Source organism: Aquila chrysaetos, chromosome 6, assembly GCF_900496995.4.
Source record: "Aquila chrysaetos chrysaetos chromosome 6, bAquChr1.4, whole genome shotgun sequence".
Lineage (NCBI taxonomy): Eukaryota > Metazoa > Chordata > Aves > Accipitriformes > Accipitridae > Aquila > Aquila chrysaetos.
In genome coordinates this window covers 1,870,665-1,889,149 of record NC_044009.1, presented here as the reverse complement: position 1 = coordinate 1,889,149, position 18,485 = coordinate 1,870,665, and the positions used below count along the sequence as shown (strand labels likewise).

The following is an 18,485-nucleotide window of genomic DNA, read 5'->3' as shown; positions in this document are numbered from 1 at the left end:
AATCCTTCCTCGAGAAACAAGGTTATATGCTAAACTACTGAACATCAATACCTGTGCTTCCTTTGCCTTGACACTGTGTTAATGATATTAAAAACACCCCAAGCAACATAACGTTCCAAGCTACTTTCAAAGAAGAATACAGTTTCAACAGATCTTAGTTCTCTGTAAGCTGAGAATATAATCAATTCTCCCATGTATTAGACATGAATGAAATATCTCTGTATGAGTAAAGTTAAGTTTACATGGGAGTATGGGTTCCTTACAAAAAGTACTGAATTTATCTGTCTAGAAAATAACTATTTCAAACACTAACTGGTCATACGAGCACTTCCAAGAAGGTAAGGAATGTAACCGAGTTTGCCTGTGCCTGGGCTGCACAACTCTGAAGCCCTGCAATCAGTCTTTCAGTAAAGAGAACGTGTATGATGTATCATCACATGAGTTTAGATCTAGAGCTACATTAAGCTTGCAAAGCAAAAATAATTGCCAAACCCATGCTAACGGCTAATTTCCCCTGGAACGTAGCAAAGAGTTATTAACAGGAGCCACGTACTCATCTGAGCTGCAGTACAAATGCTTAGGGATGGCTGTAAGCGTCAGTACATACTAGAATGTGTGTTGAAAATAAACATTTCAATTGTGACAACTTCAGAACAACAGACTTACAGAAGGTCATACTTAAACTATAAGGAAGTTCTAGTTAAAGTTTTATATAGAACAAGTTACTAGATGGGTTTCAGATGAAGTCTGTTCTAAAGTGAGAAGCCAGTCCAGTACTTCACTCTTAGGAGTCAACTGCGTGCAACTGATTAATGATATAATTCTCACCTTTCCAGAATGATCAAAGGATCTCACTCTTGCCACTTTGTGCTGCACAGTTGAATAATAAGCCAACTTGGTTAATGAACCACCTATTAATAAAAAGATGACAAGTTATGATTAATGCCTTACCTTAGAGCAAAGAATTTAACTTATGTTTATGTATGCTTGACCAAAAAGTTCTTGGGTTTTAATATCTCCTCAGCTAAAGCCAGATATAATTAAGCTAAATGCATAATGCAGAGAGCCAAAGAACCCTTGTCTAGAAACTGATTTGGCATGGTTAACTCTAGATGCGCTACTTATGAGAAAAGCTCCACAAGCTGAGCTTATGCCCAACTGATGTGGGGATGACTGAAGATGAGCAGAAATAAGTGGAAGTTCTTAACTGGTTAGGCTAGTGCATGTATCACTGTTATTTATCTTGTATGAAAATTCTTTATAGAAACCCCCAAATCTGCTGCTTTTAAGAGGATTTTATAAATAGGTTTGCCACAACTGAGCAATGCATTGCCATATGCACAATCAAAAAGTGTTTCACCAGGAACACTTAGGTAAATATTCTTAACCTGCTTCCAAGGACAAGCTACACATTCATAGCTGCTTAGAAGATGACTCTATTCAGTACAAAAAACTATTTTGCAAGATTATTCTTGGCTTTGGGGTAAAGAACACTTGAATGATGTTCCTCAAGCATACCAGTTAGTGATACTAGCCAACATGCAAGTCTGAGCAGACCAGCCTCATCGCCCTCTTCAGGCCTTGAGTCCGCTTACATCAAGACAATAAAACTTCCAACTCTCATCTTGAAATGGAACTTAACCACTTGCCCTATCTGTGCTGTCTTGGCCTCTGACCTGCAGAAGTGAATTTATGAAGTTAGACTGAATAACTCCACTAACTGATTTTCCTTAGGCCAAACCAGTACCTGCTGGTGCTTCCGATACCTCCGGTATCTTAATCAAGCAGATATTTGAGCCTGAAAGTAGGAGGCTGTCAAAGCCTGCTTATTTTTGTTAAGTTTCTAACTTTTTTTTCCCCTTCAGAAAGAAAAATGCCTCTTCAACCACTCCTGAGTATCAGGATCTTATTAAGGTATCTGTTTGCTTCATCAACCTCTAAGTGGCTTTGGCTGTTGGAGAAAAACCCTTAATTTTAACTTGACATAAAAAGTAGCCTGGGCTGCAGACTATAACCACCCTTATCTGGACAGAAAGTCAGTTCTAACTTTTCATCCATGCTCTCAGAACAGGAGCACAAGGCAGTCAGGTCGTCCATATCTCTCAGTGCTACAGGCCTAATGTGTAGTTGAATTTAAGTCTGCATGCATTACTTGCCTCTTGCCAAAGATCTGGCATATCACCCCCTTCAGCAACCTTACCATGCATCTCATAGAACACACTGCATACAAGACAGGATGTAATCATGACCAACTACTGGGTTAAAATTAAAGTCCCAACAGTAAATAAAAACCTGGCAATGTTAGATCATAACATAATGGCTAAATTCAGTGGCCCTACATTCTGCTGCCTTTATAAAACAAGCGTAATCAAGAAATACAGCATAGGCAAGTGAAAAATAATCAGCTAATGCTTATAGCTTTGCTTTCATAACAGTACTCTCACCTCTTCCATAGTGCTCAAATAAACAGGAAAATTTTTGCAACCTGTAGGAGAAAAATAGGTGGCTTTCTCCAGCAAAATTTAAGTGACGTCAACTTTGAGCGGTCACTGACAGACACTTACAGTAACAAAAGCAGTAAAGTTTTCCTGACCTTGGGTCTTATTTCAGTGTACTAGCTAATGCTTTAAATTTTCTGGTAAACAAAATCCAAACTCTGTTCTGCTAGCTTATTGCTTAAAGGTGAGGTTCTTCTTGGCTTGCTTTTTTTTTTTTTTTAAAAAAAACTAAACTCAGTAGCTTTGTGCTATGAGGAAAAGCTTCCTTCCAAACCTCTAAGTAGAAGAATCACGAAGCTTGTGTTGGAATGTACAACACTGATAATGATAAATGTGCTTCAGCAATTAATTTACCACCAGATAAATGCTATGTAAAGCTTTACACATTCTCCCCTTCCTCTCCCAGTTTTTAAAGACTTAAATCCGTTCAGAACACCAGCTGAGACATGTAACTAGGCTTTATAACTAATCCCACAACTCTAATTCCACTCTGACCCACAGAAAGGACCGATTCCAGCTGTTATTTTAACAGGCATGAAACAAGTAGCTTCTGAAGGAGTTAAGCAGATTTGTGATATGACAAGATTGTATATTATGGTGCGTATATTCTTCCCACTACACAGTGAGTCTACACCACCCAGAGTGGTGTTAGCCAGAGGACGAATGGAGGCTTGCACCAGTACCACACGGTACTGTGGCTGAAGAACACTTTCTTCCAGCTTTCCTACTAAATAGTTCCACTAACCTAGTAACTGCGAAAGAGAAGTGAAGTGTGTGCGCTGGCATTTTTGGTTTTGCAGCTCTCCACAGAAGGAATGCTAATCCCTGCACAGGTGAAACTACTGTTAACAGGCTTAGCTCAGCTGTGTCCCAGCACGGCCCCCCTCCACCAGCACAGCTCCCTGCTGCGGTGCTTGGGTCTCACTTTGAGGTGCATGACTCCATCTGTCCCTTGGTGCAGGCTGTTGTACACCTAGAGGCGTTATGTTCTCAGGCTTTACGCACAGGACGTGGGGTGTTTCTGGGGGTGACTGAGGAAGCAAGTGCTGCCAGCTGCTGTTACAGGCCCCCGCCCCGATCCACGCCAAACCCACTCATCTCTGCAGCCACCCTGCTTTGCCAGGGCGGGTGGAAAAGCAGCTCTCCCCAGCCCCCCTTCATCTTGCAGGTCCGTTCCAGGAGCAAACACAGCTCCCTGCTCGCCGGGGCCAGCTACCGAGGGTCGGTCGGGGGGGGGGGGATCCGCAGCGCTGCTCCCCAGTCGGGCCTAGGGCAACCGGCGCTGGTCCCGGTGCCTCGTCCTCTCACCCGGGGCCCCGTTCCCCTTTGGGCAGGACGGCCCGCTGGGGTTGCGTCTCCCCCCCCCCCCATTCGCCGCCAAGGACAGCCCCAGGCTGTCGCTAACCCGGTTCCCTCCGCGGCCCGTTAGCAGCCGCGGGCGGCACGCTGGGGCTTGTAGTGCCGTTCCCCGCCTCCGCCTCGCCACCGCCGGGCGGCGGGACTACCGGTCCCGTCGTGCCCCGCGCCGCCTCCCCCGCCGCGGTGCCTGCCGGTAGTTGTAGTGCGGCCTGCGGGGTCCCTCGCCGGCCCGGGAGCCTCGGGGGACTACATTTCCCAGCGTGCCCCGCGCGTCCCCTCAGCGGGCGAGAGCCGCCGCCCGTTCCTCGACCATCGCCCCCCCCCCCCCCCCTCCCCAGCTCCCCGCCGGCCCCCTCCTCCCCGCGGTTCCCTCCCGGTTACCGATGTCTATGGCGAAGCGCTTGGCGTTCTCCAGGTTGCGAAAGATTTCGTCGGGCGGGAGGGTGATGCTCTTGTCCAAACTGCCGTGACCGCCGCTCCCTCGCCCGCCCCGCTCCGCCATTTTGAACGCGACCCACTCCTCGCCTGGCCTCATCGGCATGCAAATGCATGCGCATACATCTGCATGCTAACAAGGCTGGCGCATAGATTATGCGAATGAGGCGGCAGCCGGCCCCGCCCGCTGGCACGCGCGGGGGCCCCGCCCGCCGGCCCGCCGGCCCCGAGGGGGGGGGGGCGGCGAGGGCGAGTGTCACGGCACGACGCGCCGCGAACGCGAGTGGGGCCTCAAAGCTAAGGGGAGACCCCCACCCCCCCTCAGCCCCGGGGCTTGGTCAGCCTCGGCCTGCGGCGGAGAAGCCCGGCCGGCCGTTCGCTGGAGGGGAAGTGACGTCAGAGAGGTGAGAGGGCGGGGACCGTGAGGGGACCGTGAGGGAAGCGGCGGAGCCGTTCGCCGCCGGTTCGGTGCGGCGGGGCTCGGTCAGCCTCGGCCCCCCCCCCCCCCCCCCCCCCCCCCCACCCCACGGGAGACGTCCAAGCCCACGGTCCCCTGGCAGTTTTTGCCTCAGCCGTGCGACTGGCAAGGGCGGCGCTGCTTTTGACGTCAGCTGTGTTGACCCGCGCGTCACGCAGGCGTGCAGTTGGGCAGCTGTGGGCGTCTGCCCTTTAGACAAAAAAAAAAAAAAAGGTTTAAATTCCCTGCGTTTCAGGCTGTTTCGTGAGTGGGGTGCGCGGCACGAGAGCGCGAGGTGTCGGGTGACGTGCCTTGGCGGGCTGTACCCGATAATCAAGACTTTGTGGTTTTGGGGAGTCGGGCACGGGTCTCCCCGAGTTCACCCTCGCTGTGACCTTTCTTGACAAGTCTCCGGGCTCTTAAATTTCCAGAGGATTTGTTGGTTTAGGCGTGCCCCCTATTTTCATCTCGCATTGAGGGAGCTGGGGTCTGATATTTCGGAGCTGTGTATGTTCCCTGCTGTGGAAAGCGGCATTGCAGGGGTTCCCACTGGACGCAAAACTGGTGAGGCCATTAAATACCAGCTCTGAATATCTTTACTTTTACCGGAATCTTTGTCTCGTGTCCTCTAACGCCAGGGACCGCAGGGAAATCAGCTATGCGAACTGCTCAAGAAAGAATAACTTGCTGGATTTATTAACTAGATTTTTATTTATTTTTGTACTGTTAAAAGTTTCTGCAACTTCTGAAGTTCAAGATAATTTCTGGCACAGGTTATACAATTGGTGCGGCTCACACATAACATGCCATAGCATCCTCCAAGGACAGTAAGGAATTCACATTCTCCCCTGGTGGTAGGGTACCAAAGAGTAAATATAATTTGTACACCTGCCTTTCATGAAAGACTTCGATAAATATTTCTTGTAAAATCGACAACACAGCCGTAACTTTCTTTCCTATAAGGATATAAAAATGAGCTTTTGCCTTTATAAAAGGCATACGTATCCTGAACCTCACAAACAATACTCTGATTTTGTGAGCAAGACATCCTGAGGAATCTCCTCTACGTAGTTTGAGTTATGGTTTTAACCATTTTCGGAGCATGCTCAATACAGACTACAAATATTATAGAACCCATTATGGCACCCATAGGAAAGCTAGGTTTTCAAACGTGTCCGGTTAGACTAGCTGCTCTGCTTGAGACACCCTGGGCCCCCGCGGCTACAGCTGCAGCCGGGCAGGACTGGTGTGGGTAGCTTGGGACACTTAGGAGTCTCAAGTGGGGCAGGTCAGAGGAAAGGGCTCCTCCTGAACAGACACTTTTGAAAATACTAGCTTGAACATCTTAGAAGTTACTGCTTTCTCAACAGATGTACACGTACAACCTCACTAAGGTTAAGAACAGTCGGTGTTCCTCTCTGAACAACTCCTCTCAGTCATCCTAGCAGGAGGATTACATCTCACATTCTTTTAGAATAACTTTCTCTCCACTTGGTGGGATCGTTTCGGTCCTTCTGGAAGAAGGGAAGCAGACATCCAAGCATAGTAATGCTCTACAAAAGGAAAACATTCTTCCCTACTCATGAGAGGAGTGGGGGGACTTGCGTAGCAAGTCACGATCTCCTCTGGAATACGAACAAATGTCCAGGAAACACATAAGCGTACTTTTGGCCTACCAAGGCCTCCAGAGGCTGCAGGAGGGTTTCAGTGCTGCTTGTTTTGCAGGAGGCTGGTGGGTGGAAGTGGGTGCAGAAGAAGAACCAGAGTCCTTAGACACCGCTTGCGACCTCTGGAAATGGCAGATCAGCTTCATCCGCGTTTCTGTGTTTGCTGAATGGAGAGACAGGAATTGCAGAGCTTCCTTGAGGCACCAGGCATACCCTTCGCAATAATCCTGCTGTAGGCTTTTGGCAGATGTTGCAAAAGCTGCAAGGGCAGAAGAGGAGAAGTGTTACACAGGGAGACTCAGACTGGAGTTTTGCCTGAAAGTAAGGGCAGCAAGCGTGATCGGGGGATGTACTCACCTCGGCTGTATTTCAGGTAGCTGACAGTCATCTCCAGGATGTCGGCTTTCTCCAGCTTGGAGTTGGGCTGGTGTCTCTGAAACTCCTTCTCCAGGAGCAGTTTCAGCTGCTCGATGCTGCTGTTAATCCGATCGCGACGCAGTTTCTCTACAATGGGTTTCCTGAGCTGTAACACAAAATGGGAAGAGGACAGTTAGCAGTGAAAACTTTCCCCTTCCCATCTCTATAGAACCTGCTGCTAAAGGGGTTCAGCCCTTCTCAGCTCTTTGCCCTCGCGGTGACAGAGACAGCAGATACTTACTCTGTTCTTCTCTTTGGGCGTTAGGATTTCCAGGGAGAGAGCACTGGGTGCCATTATCCCAAGTGCTGATTTCAGCTCAGAGCTTGCTGGTTAGCGGGTGGAGAAGGGAGCCGGGAGTTCCTCTATTTATACGCAGTGGCTGCATACAAATGTATGGGTCCTAAGCGACTTTGAGTTTCCCACAGTCGATAGCCAATCCATGCATGCCCTGGGACAATAAAGAAAGCATCTATTACAGCATGGCAAATTGACTGTGAATTGCCTGGGGATAATACCCTGCTCCCAAAGGAGCAGGTGGACTGGGGAGTGTGTGACACAATAGGGCTTGGCATTACGGCGCTGGGGTAGGAACGTGGGAAAGCGTTTGCCGTCATTATAATCAAACTTCTGCCTGATGTTGGGAATGTCAACATCTCAATGTGCTGCCTTTTCCCAGGCTGTGGTGAAATTAAGCACAGAAGACTGATCCCAGGAAGAGATAATGCTCTGTGCCCATGACCAAGAAAGGTTGAAAAGGAAAAGATGCAGAATTAGAGGGACTAAACCCTTTCATTGACGTTAAACCATGCTTAGATGAATACAGTACCAGATAATTTTCAGACAACTAGAGACTAAAATCGAGGGAAGAACCCTTAAAACAATCTGTGCTAAGCAGTTACCTTGAAATATTTTCCTCTCCATTGTTTAAATACTCAAAGTCCCTCTATAAGTTATATTCAGAGCTCTTCCTTGCTTTTGTTTGGGTAATCTGGGCTTTCCTACAGCAGCCCGTGACTTGTAATGATTATGATGCCTTTCCCGAACATGTCCTATTTAATTTCATGCCACTTTGTAAATGCCTTACTGTTCCCTTGGTCCTGAGTCTCCATGTAAAGCACCTAAATATATCTTCCCTTTACAGACAACTGCGATGCAGTGAAAAGTCAATTCTTGTCTATTACTTTGCTTGTGTTATCCCACTTGCAGAATGTAAATGCAGGTGCTAGGGTATCCTGTGGCTCTGTTCAATCTTGGGCTTTCTCAGTATATGTGCCACGTGTATTGCAATGAACACAGGTAATGAAGTGGAAAGGACCAGATAGGATCCAGGATTAAAGCTGCCTTTTTGAGATATTTTTTTCAGGCTGTTCTAGGTTGCCTACTCCAGGTCTACTGCCCACCCCCCTCACCCCCCCCCCCCCCCCCCAGCACAATCCAATACAAAGCTAGTCACATTTAAGATCTGTCAGTTAAGCATGTGAGGCCTCATATTGACAAATTCACAGTTATGCTTTATGGTACATCTGTTTCAGCTGTAGCGTGTGGAGGTCTGTGGGTTTAAGGGGAGTCGTGCGTGGGCATAATTTTCTTTTTCCTTAATGCATGCTCCGTGGTCAGGGCCTAGAACAGGGAGTAAACCTAGGTTATCGCTAATAGGCTAGCAGGTTGGGGATGTTAGTTTTTTAATATCTATTTCTTACTACAACAATATTCATGAAAACCCTACCTATTTCCTGTGTCTGCCTTTCAAAACCAGAAAGGAAACCTTTCATTTCACTGCCAACTGCAGTCAGCCTCTTTCACCTGCCCTCAGCATCCCTCTCGATAAGCCAGGGCCAAAACCTGTGTCTGTGGGTCCATAGATAGCAACATGTTCCAGCAGACATAGGGTTGTTGCATAAAAGGATATGATCCTGCAAAGGATGATCCTGTAACTAGTTATTAATCTGAAGCTTACAAAGCCCCTTTTAACTTCCTGGCTTCTCACAGCAGTGATTTTCATAGGTCTGCCATTCTCCCCTCCTCCCTTCCCAGCCCAAAGACATTTTACATTTAGATGGATCGCTTAGGGTGTAACAATTTCAATTGTTGATGGTTGTCAAAAACCTGTAATTGAATAGGCAGTACGAGTCCTATTCAAAATCAGTTCCCCGAATTATTTTGTCAGCTTGTAATCAGCAGTATTACTTGCAGCCAGGGCAGTCCCTGGCTGCCTGTACTTTTGCCATTATTGGAGCTTGAAGTCAAGCACAGGGCTTTGTGCGTCTCTCTCAGGGGTCACATGAGATGGAATGGACAGCAGGTCCTGCCACGCACCGTATGGGATGGAATATGTTTGCAGCAGCAGCGGGCCCAGTGAGATGGGAGGGAAGCTTTGACCCAATTTTCAGTTCTGGAAATATGAAATGAGTGGTTTTAAATAATGCCATCCTATCCCCAGCACAATGCCCCTGGACTCCAAAGGGCTAAACCAACTCCCACTGATTAAAGCATTATCCCTTCCTTTAAGTGCTGGGCAGATGGTGCAGCAGGCGTTAGCTTTCTTCTCAGGACCCACAGAGGCACACTTCTTTTGTTGACAGTTTAACACTGTGAATGGGGCAATGTGGGAAATCCTCGGAACTGTGGACTCGCACCATCTGATGTGAATGGTGAACCAGGCATGCTGCCTTGCAGCAAGCGCACAAAACAACAGCCCTCTGGGCTCACCAACTCCCAGCTTCTCTCCCCCTCTCTCTGTTAGTTGAAAAGAGAGCAAATCTTCAGTTCCCCCCTCGCCTGCCTCACCTACCTGCTGTATACTGCTGATGGATAAAAGAGAAACAAATATTCCCCCCACCGCCTTCCCCACCCTGTTTGGTTTGATTATTAAAGCCTGAAAACTTAATGGCAACAATATTTCCCAACTGATGCTTCAAAATAATAACTTGTCTAGACTAAGGCTGTCCCTAGAATATATTGGTTATGGAACTGGGTGCAGAATGCACCTCCTGCAAGGATTTCGGTAAGGAAAAGAAATCCTGTGCTGTAGGCAGTCCGGTTGCTCTTTGTTAAAAGACTGTAACTAGTTTGCTCAGTTTGGGCCTTTTAAAAATTCAGCTGTTAGTGCAATAGTCTGTCCCACTGAAACACATTTGTGATCCAAATCCTTGTCGCTGTCTTTCATATCCATGGGAGAAGTTTGTGCCTCTCCCTGACTGTTGCTGCAGAGCCAGAATGAAAGATTGCCTGAGGCTCAGAAGCAGGGGTTTCCCTGGTTTTGGAATGAAGGATTAAAAGAAACAAATCCCCCAAATTGCGAAACGTGGAGTTGACTAAACAATGTGATGCAATAATTCCCTCCTTTGGAGGATGGTGTGAAATTTGGACCCGCTCTTGAGACATGACAGCGATGCTGTGGACAAAGAGGCTTGCTTTCTTAGTGGCCTTGTTTCTCTATAAATCACATCACAGTCATGAGTTGCGTCATGCAGATGCAGTCTTCAGAATCACACGTGAAAACAGGGAGGTGTCTCCACTCTCATGTGGTGTAGATATTGAAGCGTGTAAGGGGAAACAGAAATCTGCCAACAACTGTCAATGTACTTAACAGACCTTGCATGTCAGGCAGGAATCCTAGCTTTTCCTAAGGCAAGAACCACCATGTTAATTGTCTCCAACTGTAGCTGCTCACCCTTTGACCCTGAGATATGGTGCACAATCTGTGTGCCATAGATTGCTTTGAGTTGAGGAGCAACCGCAGAGGATCCAGGAAAGGTAAAGCTAACCCCAAGACTATCATCAGTAGGCTTGTGTTCATTATAGTCCGTAAATCAAAACAGCCGGAGGACCGCTAGCCTAGCAAATTCGTACTGGGCCATGGAGCTTTCTGCTTCTGGTTTGTAGGTGGTGATTTCAGCCCAGGTGCAGACTAACTACACACACAGTTTTCACAAAAGCTGCTACTACTTGTAATACCAATTGGCAGCTTTCCTAGCTCATCTGATACTTAGCTTTCTGTGGAGGGGAACCCAGTGTATTGCAATGTAGCACCAGGTCGGGAGGAAGGTGGACTATCAGGGAACAGTCCAGAAAACCAGAATTTCATTGTCTATGTTATGCAGATTTAAAAAGCAATGCTCCTGTATGTCTGTGGCTGTCCTTATAGCACACAACTTGATGGCTTAAAGCTTTCCTTTCTATATTACTTTCAGAGCATTTTTATTTTAGACCATTTCCTGTCAGCGTGTCTCACAAATGCTATTGATGGTGTTTTTAAAGAAATAATTACGATTTTTATTTTTTCTGTGCCTTCCTTAAATGGTTTGAAATCTTTCTGACAACCCCTCTCGAGACACCTATTTAGTGTCAAAGAGCATAACGTTCCCAAGTTTTAAAAGGGCTCTCGCATAATACTGATCGATCAATGTGCTCCTTGGGAAAATAGCTCTCCAGATGGTCTATCGGGACAGGAATTGCTGGTCATCACAATGCAGAGCCAAAAAGCGTCACTAATGTGGGCTGTTGTGAGGCACGCTTCCTTTGTGGTCCCTTTGAATGTCATAAATAGGGAAGAAAGTGTGGGAAACTCTGAGAAACTCAGGCCCACACTCTGAGGTTAATAGGGGCTTTGTCAGGAGAGTATTCCTGGGCTGTGGGATCAGCATAATAAACAACATCTCCCCTAAGGGTGGGAATGTGTTGGAGCAGGGGAGAGTCACCCCAGGGGACAGAGGAGCAATAAGAACCTTTGCGTTCAATTATTATAAGTGATAATAATTAATAAATTGTAAACATAACCTTTGCTGTGCTAAAATTGGTGAAACCGGAGGTCTGGCTTTTAGCTGTCAAGTAATTGGTAGACTAAAGCCCAGAGAGGCAAGTCTTTGGCTGGCGAAAATCAGAAGCAGTGTGCTTGCACCAGCCATGGATCTGACTCCCTGGAGCAAATGGAGGCTTTCTGGTGAGGTTTGGTTTCTTCCCCCTGCCCAGCAAGGAGGCACTTACTGCTTCTTTCCCTTACACCACTCTTCAAACAGTAGGTCTGAATCTCATGTACGCTAAAAGCTAAGCATGATTGACTTCCCCACTCTAGCCAGAGTAATGTAATACAGCCTCAGTGTAAATGAGAATCAGACCTTGTGGTTTGAATGACAGTAGCCGTGTCTCTCCAGATTTATGCCAATATGGGTGGCAGGAGTTCTGGGCTTAGAAGTCTGACTGTGATCTCACATGAGTTTTGCACAGTTGTCATTTCGACGGCCTGGTCCCATGTTAGCCTAGAACTAGAGGGACTGGGTTCAAATCCAACAGTCTTCAGTTTGTGCAGCTCTTCTTTGGTTTCCTTTTCTCTTTTCTGTTTATGCTGTCAGTTTTAAACAAACTGCAGTGATGCTGCCAACTGTGACATTCACTACGTGGTTTACTTGGGTGGCAACGCATTAGCTGCAGAAGATACCCATCCACATAATAGCAGCAGACTTCTCCATGCCATGGGTGACTCTATTCCCAGTCCCTGTGGTGCATAGTCAGGTTGCGGTGTGCTTTGGGGCATGCTGCATTTCAGCTGAGCCTGAACTCCCCCAAACTTCCTATCGCAAACTGCCTTAATTAGGTTTGATTAAAAAATGCACAGGCGTGGATGAACAGCTTGAATTTTGCTGAGATTCAGAAGCCTGTACTAATTGACAAAGACAAGTTGAGCACAGCAGTGAAGTGACTTTTTCAAGATCGCTAAGCAACCACAAAATCTAAAAATATCTCTTCTGAATTTTTTAGTAGTTCATTAGGAAGAACAGATCTCTCTGCAGCATTGGTATCAGCCCCTGATGAATGGCAGAACTGTACCAAAACCCCACCTTGTATTGCACTGGCAGACAGATGAAGAGCACTCAACCAGCTGATGCGTTCAGGGTAAAATGATAACCAAAATGATCCATGCAACCGTAATGAGGTAGAGCAACGTGTTCTTGACCTGGCTAGCTGGCTTTTTGGTCCTTTCCGTACATATAACAGAGGCTTTCATCACAAATCAAGCGAGGACTGGCCAGGTACAGCTAGCAGTGTTTGAATGTGGTTTGATCTTGTCAGCTTAGCAGATCTGAGTTTGCTTAGTGCTTAACTAAGCAGCCGTTGGATAAGATGAGATATTCTAGGTTTCCTTTTGCTTAAGGAAAAAAGCATACGCTAGAAATGAAGCTTTTCAAGGGCATCTCTCCCAGGGAATCTGAGGAGAGTTGAAATTGCTGACCAATGGTGTTTCATGATGTTAATGTATCTCTGGAAGAATGAGTAGGTTCCCTGTCATGTATCCAAAAAAGTGTGTTACTGCGGTTAGATAATAGTTTTGTGAACTGATTATTTGTGCAGATTTATTTTGCTTTGAAGAGAAGGGAAAATAAAAGGTGAATGGTCCTCACCGAGCAATGAATGGGAACTCTTCTAAGGAAAAGTGAGTGAATGTTATTGGGGAGGGTGCTGTGTTTTAGAGAGGCTGTTGGTATTTAAGGTGCTCAAGGGTGACTTTAGGATCCCCTTCTCGTGCTTTTCTTCCTGCTTCCCCAAATACCTTCTGAATCCCTTTTTGCTCGTTCACCTCATCCATCCCCTCTGCGTAGCTGTGTGGGAGAAGGACAAGCACATCCTTTATAATGGGTACTAGTCTTCCTCACATCCCCAGAGGGCAGCTGACTTAATCCTCAGGAGACGGGAATCACACGGCCTGTACATAGAGAATTGCAGAAGAGTCTAACGGGGCTCGAGCTGAGGCTGCCCACGGATGCTGCAGTGCCTCTCTCTGCAACTCACGGGAAGCCCGGCTGCTCGGTTTGGGTCACTCAGCTGGTGCACGCCAGGTAGGCAGGCTGTTGTAAGCCTCTGTGTAAGAGGATACGCTAGATTTGTTTTCTGCATTGAGGTGGGGTGCAAAAATGAAGGGAGGATCATTTAAAATATACTTGGCAGAGAGACCATCTCTACAACAGGCTGGATAGAAAAAAAACTCAAAAGCCTGGTGGAGTGTGGCAGTTTCTTAACTCGGACGCACAGGCCCTCCTCATGGCATGTTTGGAACCTTAGGTGGATGTCAGAGAAAGAGAATAAAATGTTTGAAGAAAAGAAGATTATGAGGAAATAATTAGGAGAGGAAATGCTTTTTCAATCTCTGTTTGCTATCAAATTATGTATACTTTTAGCCATATATGGGCATATTTCACTTCAGTAAAGAAAGCAATTCTGTTATTGCCTAACAGAATTTGTGTTTAGGTAATGGGAGGTGCTAAAATTAAAAGACAACAAAAACTAGTTCACCCCATTGTGGGTATTTTCAAGAAGGAGGGTAAGATCCCCAAGCAGAGTCAGGTGCCAAGCTCTTTGGAAGTTATTAGGGGTTTTGCATGCTGCTACCTCCTAAATGGACAGAAAGCGTAAGACTGAATGCAAGTTGGTGGGCAAATTAATGGGGAATGAGGGGAAATAAAGTGACTGTGAAATTAGTGATTTGTTGAAGCCTGAATAGGTTGCTATTAAGTATCTAGGTCTACACCTCTCAGTGTCTCACTTCAATTTCACCTCCGATTTAATTTTTGACAAGTTTGCCAGAGGTTGCTTCCTTCTTTGCAGGATCTGAAATCCTGTTCTGCCGAATGAATTTCACAAATATAAACTATGAACTGGAATGAAGGGCTCAGAAATATGACATCTGGTAGCTTGCCCGCTGCAGAAGGAGTCTACATGCATCGCTTAGTCCAGGAGTATTAGCCATTTTAATCATTTCAGACCAAAGGATTAATGACTAAAACCATTTTTATTGTATTGTACAGTGAAGACACCAAAGTTGAACATCACACAGGATGAATACATCACAACTTTATAAAAGCTTTTTAAGCTCTTTAGCATGTTCAGTGAATGATTATAAAGTACTCATTGCCTCCCTTCCTCCCCCTTTTCCTTAAGGTATATCACAGGCATTTCCTTTACAAAAGGCATCAGTTATCCCTCAACTGAGAGCAGCACATACTGACATTAAGAGAATTTTCCCTAGAGCTATCTGTTCTCATCATAACTTTCTGTAAGAAGGTATACTAAAAATAGCATAGGAACTTCAGAAGAATCAGCATTTCTTAATAACATCTTTCACTCAAAAGGTAAAGGCTCAATACTCTCCTTATGATACAAGAAACATTCTTCAAAGTGCTCTTCTTTAGGAAGGTCAATATATTATCTAGAGACAATGGAGCACTTGAACCCATGACCCAGGGAGTTAGCAGAAAGATTTCCACTGACAGCCACAGACTCAACAGCCTTGCCAAGCAAAAGTGTGATGGAAACTGAAAGGCATTTGGCTTTCTAAATCACCACAGAACTTGGTCCTCTCTTTGGCTAGGAGCCACCAATAAAAGCAGCAAATCTGCTGCAAGATACAAACACGGTCCTTCACTATGAAGGGAAACTACTCAGTGACCCGCATTTCTTGTGACAGAAAAACAATAACCACCACCCCCCCCCACCTTTGGAAAGCAATGTTTCCTACTTTAAAGAGGAACTATTAAATCACAGGTCCCTCTAGTCTTTGTAGCAAAACACAGGAATAAAGCAAAGCTCAGCAGGTCTACCACGGTCTCCAGATGGTAGGAGCAGCAGCCACAGTCTTCTGGGCAGGTTGCTTTCTGGCAAACAGGCAGGGTGACAGGGGTGAACTACGCAGAGCAGGAGAGTACGTGACATCTGCACCCATCTGAGCTTTGCAGAAATGCTTGATTAGCTGCACCTGAGTTTCCTTCTTGGGTTCATAGTAGGACAGAAAATGCATAGCTTCCTTGAGGCATCGCAGGTAGCCACTGTTAAAGTCCTGCTCTAGATTCTTGTGAATGAATGCTAGAAAAGAATGAAAGACGCAAATGCAGTGGGTTAAGATCATGACTAAAACGTGGGACAGTGGTGATTCATACATTAAGTTTCTTTCAAGAGCCTGCGCTCACGAGCCTCGCTCCTGTGACGAGACCCGGTGTGTTATACCCTTGCGTGCTTCAGGGGCCAGGGCTATTTGGGAGGAGCAGACCTTAAGCGGTGTGCAATACATGTTCTGCACTCACCTTGGTCCTGCAGCTGGCTCTGCTGCTTCAGGTAGCTGACAGCCACTTCCAGGATGTCGGCTTTCTCCAGCTTGGAGTTGGGCTGGTGTCTCTGAAACTCCTTCTCCAGGAGCAGTTTCAGCTGCTCGATGCTGCTGTTAATCCGGTCACGACGCATTTTCTCCACCACTGGCTTCCTCAGCTGTAAGAGAGATGCAGCAGATTGTTAAGGATTTTCTGAAACCTGACCTAATTTCCCCTTCTGATGCCCTGGTAGACGCATGTTCAAAGATGCTTTCTTTTGGTAGGACAGCTTTGCGATGCTGCCTACCTGTTCCCCGCTCAGTTTCATTTTTAAAAACCTGCATAGTCTCCTTTATCTCTCTTTAACCTATTTGCCTTCCCCCAGACCATTTTCTCCCTCCTTATCTCATCTTTTTTTCCCCACGTAGTATTTATTTGATAGTGGCAGCCCACTGCATAGAGCGCAGGCCAGCCTCTCCAATCCTGTCAAGGGCTCTACTTACTTTATTCTTTTCTTTTGGCAGCAGTTTCTCCTCCATGTGGATCATGAGAGTGTTACTGGGAGCCATTCTTAGCGCTCTCAGTCCTGGGCAGAGACCCCCACGTCGGGCTGCTGCGCTGAGCGTGAGGCTATGCTTTGGCAGTTACCGACTGCCTCTATTTATACATCGGGGAGCTTCGGCAGATATGTGAGTCTGGGGATTGCTGGTGTTTCCCACAGCCATCCGGCCAATCCAGGCACACAGCTGAACAATAGAGGAAGCATCTATTAGTGCATGGTACATTGATTGCAAATGCCCTGGAGAGAATAACCTTCTGCCCACGCCGACTGGTGGAGTGTGCAGCGTGGCTCTTCGGGGCTGCCCAGGGATCTGGGAAAACACTGACCCTCCAGCTGGTTGTCTGGGATCAATTGCATTCCTGAGTCCCTGCCTGTGCCCGTCACATTTGTGGCATGGAGGAGGCACGCTTTTGGGGGAAGGCGGGAAAAGAAGAAGGGGAGCACTGTTGGGGTTAAAATCAACAGCACCAAGGACATCTCTCTGCTCTTTCTAGAGAGGGCACTTTACAGCCAGCCTCCGAGGTGCCGTTGGCCAGAGTGTGGGTGTATTTGCGCTTGTCCGTACAGTCATTACACTTTTAATGGGTGAGCCAAAGCGTTACCGGTGGGAAACGACAGGTTTGTTTGCATGACGTTTCTAAATGCTGTGGAGAATCGACAGTCAGGATGGCGGGATGTTGGATGGACAGGGTGAATAAAGCGGGAATGGGAAGCAAATGGGAATAGTAACCTCTGTTTCTCTCTTGCCCTTAACGCCCCAGGCTCTGTGAGCCCGTTGCACCAGTGTTCCCATTGCCGTCATTAAGGACAGCCACACACCTCCTCACAGAACTGGGCCCGTGCCTCATCACCCCTGTAGCTCTTTCTTTTACCTTTTCTACTCTCTCTCTTTCGTACAGATGTTTACAAGAATGATGGTTGAGATGGGCGGAAGAGTAGCATCAGATTCAAACCAGAAGCCCTAGGCCTTGGGAAGTCAGAGGCAGGTTGTGAATGGGATTTAGTGGCCGAGGCCCATCTTCGGACCTCACCAAGGAGGTCAGTTCTGCTTCTTGCCCGAGATTTCTGGTGCGCTCTGTTCTCATCTGACCAAGGAGCATCACACTGCCCCGCGGCAGACTGTACCTGCCGCAGTTTGCCCAACGTGAGATCTCAGAGGCCACGTAATTGCCTCCCTGTGTAACCTTTAGCGTGTCATCCCCGCTCCGTTTTCCTATCTGGAAAATGGGGATAGTGCTGCTTGATCGTGTTTGCATGAAAATTTCGGTAAAAATTAAGCAAACGTTATTTCTTTTATGGTACAGGCAAGAAAAAGAATGAAGTTGCGTGGACACTTTAGGTCAGTTCTGATTTTGTCTTACGAGAAAAAATCTTTGCCTGGATGCAGTCCCTGAGGCAGCACCGAAAATAACCCAGAACCTACCTGAGAAAAGCTGTGCTGCATCCTGCCATCTGAGGGTCTAGCCTGTAGTGCCCTAGGCAGACCCTCATCTGTGTCCTCGTCTTCTGCCAGTGCACCGCTCGTGCACGGTGAGCGTGGCTGAGAATCTGGAAATGGAAATGGTGGAGGGAAGTGTGCAGTGAGGTAAGAAAGCCAAAGACAATTTCTTACTTGGAAATCCTGAAGTGAAGCCTGAGTTTAATGGGCAGTTGACAGGAAGGAGGGAGGCGTCACTGAAATAGCCAGCTTCGTGGTTTTCATTGTATGGGCCTGAATGGGCTTAGCTCTTTGTGAAGGGCAGATGTTGTCCTTGGAGCCCTTTATTCCCTGCGTTGTGGGAAAGCCAGGAGACAAGACATCTCATGAACGCTTTGAAGCAGTCAAAGGATTGCGATACAAAATAAGATACAGCTCAGAAACCATGCCCTAGCTTTTGCCAGCTATAATAAGGTGTTGGCCTTTTTCCTGTGTTCTTTGGCTGGCCTTCCTCCAGGAGCTGGTGTCCTGTGTTATCCCTTTCCTAGCAAGGGAGCAATGGTGGCAGGCCTTGAAGCTAGGAGCCGACAGGTAGGCA

At 46.9% G+C, this 18,485-nt stretch overlaps 3 protein-coding genes across 5 annotated transcripts in view; 1 reads left to right on the top strand and 2 right to left on the bottom strand.

Moving 5' to 3' along the window:
- PANK4 (pantothenate kinase 4 (inactive)) overlaps positions 1 to 4,695 on the bottom strand; it is a 27,255-nt gene extending 22,560 nt beyond the window's left edge. The window contains exons 1-2 of one of the 3 annotated variants that reach the window (XR_003924035.2): positions 4,239 to 4,695; positions 829 to 911 (exon numbers count right to left, since the gene is read on the bottom strand). Coding sequence is in view for 2 of the 3 variants with exons in the window: in XM_030018918.2 (XP_029874778.1) it covers positions 829 to 911; positions 4,239 to 4,398 (243 nt within the window). In the remaining variant the exon portion in view is untranslated. Of the gene's footprint in view, positions 1 to 828; positions 912 to 3,592; positions 3,969 to 4,238 lie in introns of those variants that run through there. The other 2 variants (XM_030018918.2, XM_041124647.1) reach the window with 2 other exon arrangements.
- The window catches only part of LOC115343226 (transcription factor HES-5-like), a 26,609-nt gene continuing 12,801 nt past the window's right edge, over positions 4,678 to 18,485 (top strand). The window contains exon 1 of the mRNA XM_030018938.1: positions 4,678 to 4,696. The gene's annotated coding sequence lies outside the window, so the exon portion shown is untranslated. The remainder of the gene's footprint in view (positions 4,697 to 18,485) is intronic.
- LOC115342985 (transcription factor HES-3-like) lies at positions 5,442 to 16,531 on the bottom strand. The gene is made up of 6 exons (XM_030018324.2): positions 16,412 to 16,531; positions 15,906 to 16,086; positions 15,426 to 15,687; positions 7,075 to 7,156; positions 6,774 to 6,939; positions 5,442 to 6,675 (listed from the first exon to the last, which is right to left on the bottom strand). Exons 1-6 carry the CDS (start codon positions 16,475 to 16,477, stop codon positions 6,422 to 6,424), a joined length of 1,011 nt encoding a protein of 336 aa, XP_029874184.1. The 5' UTR covers positions 16,478 to 16,531; the 3' UTR covers positions 5,442 to 6,421.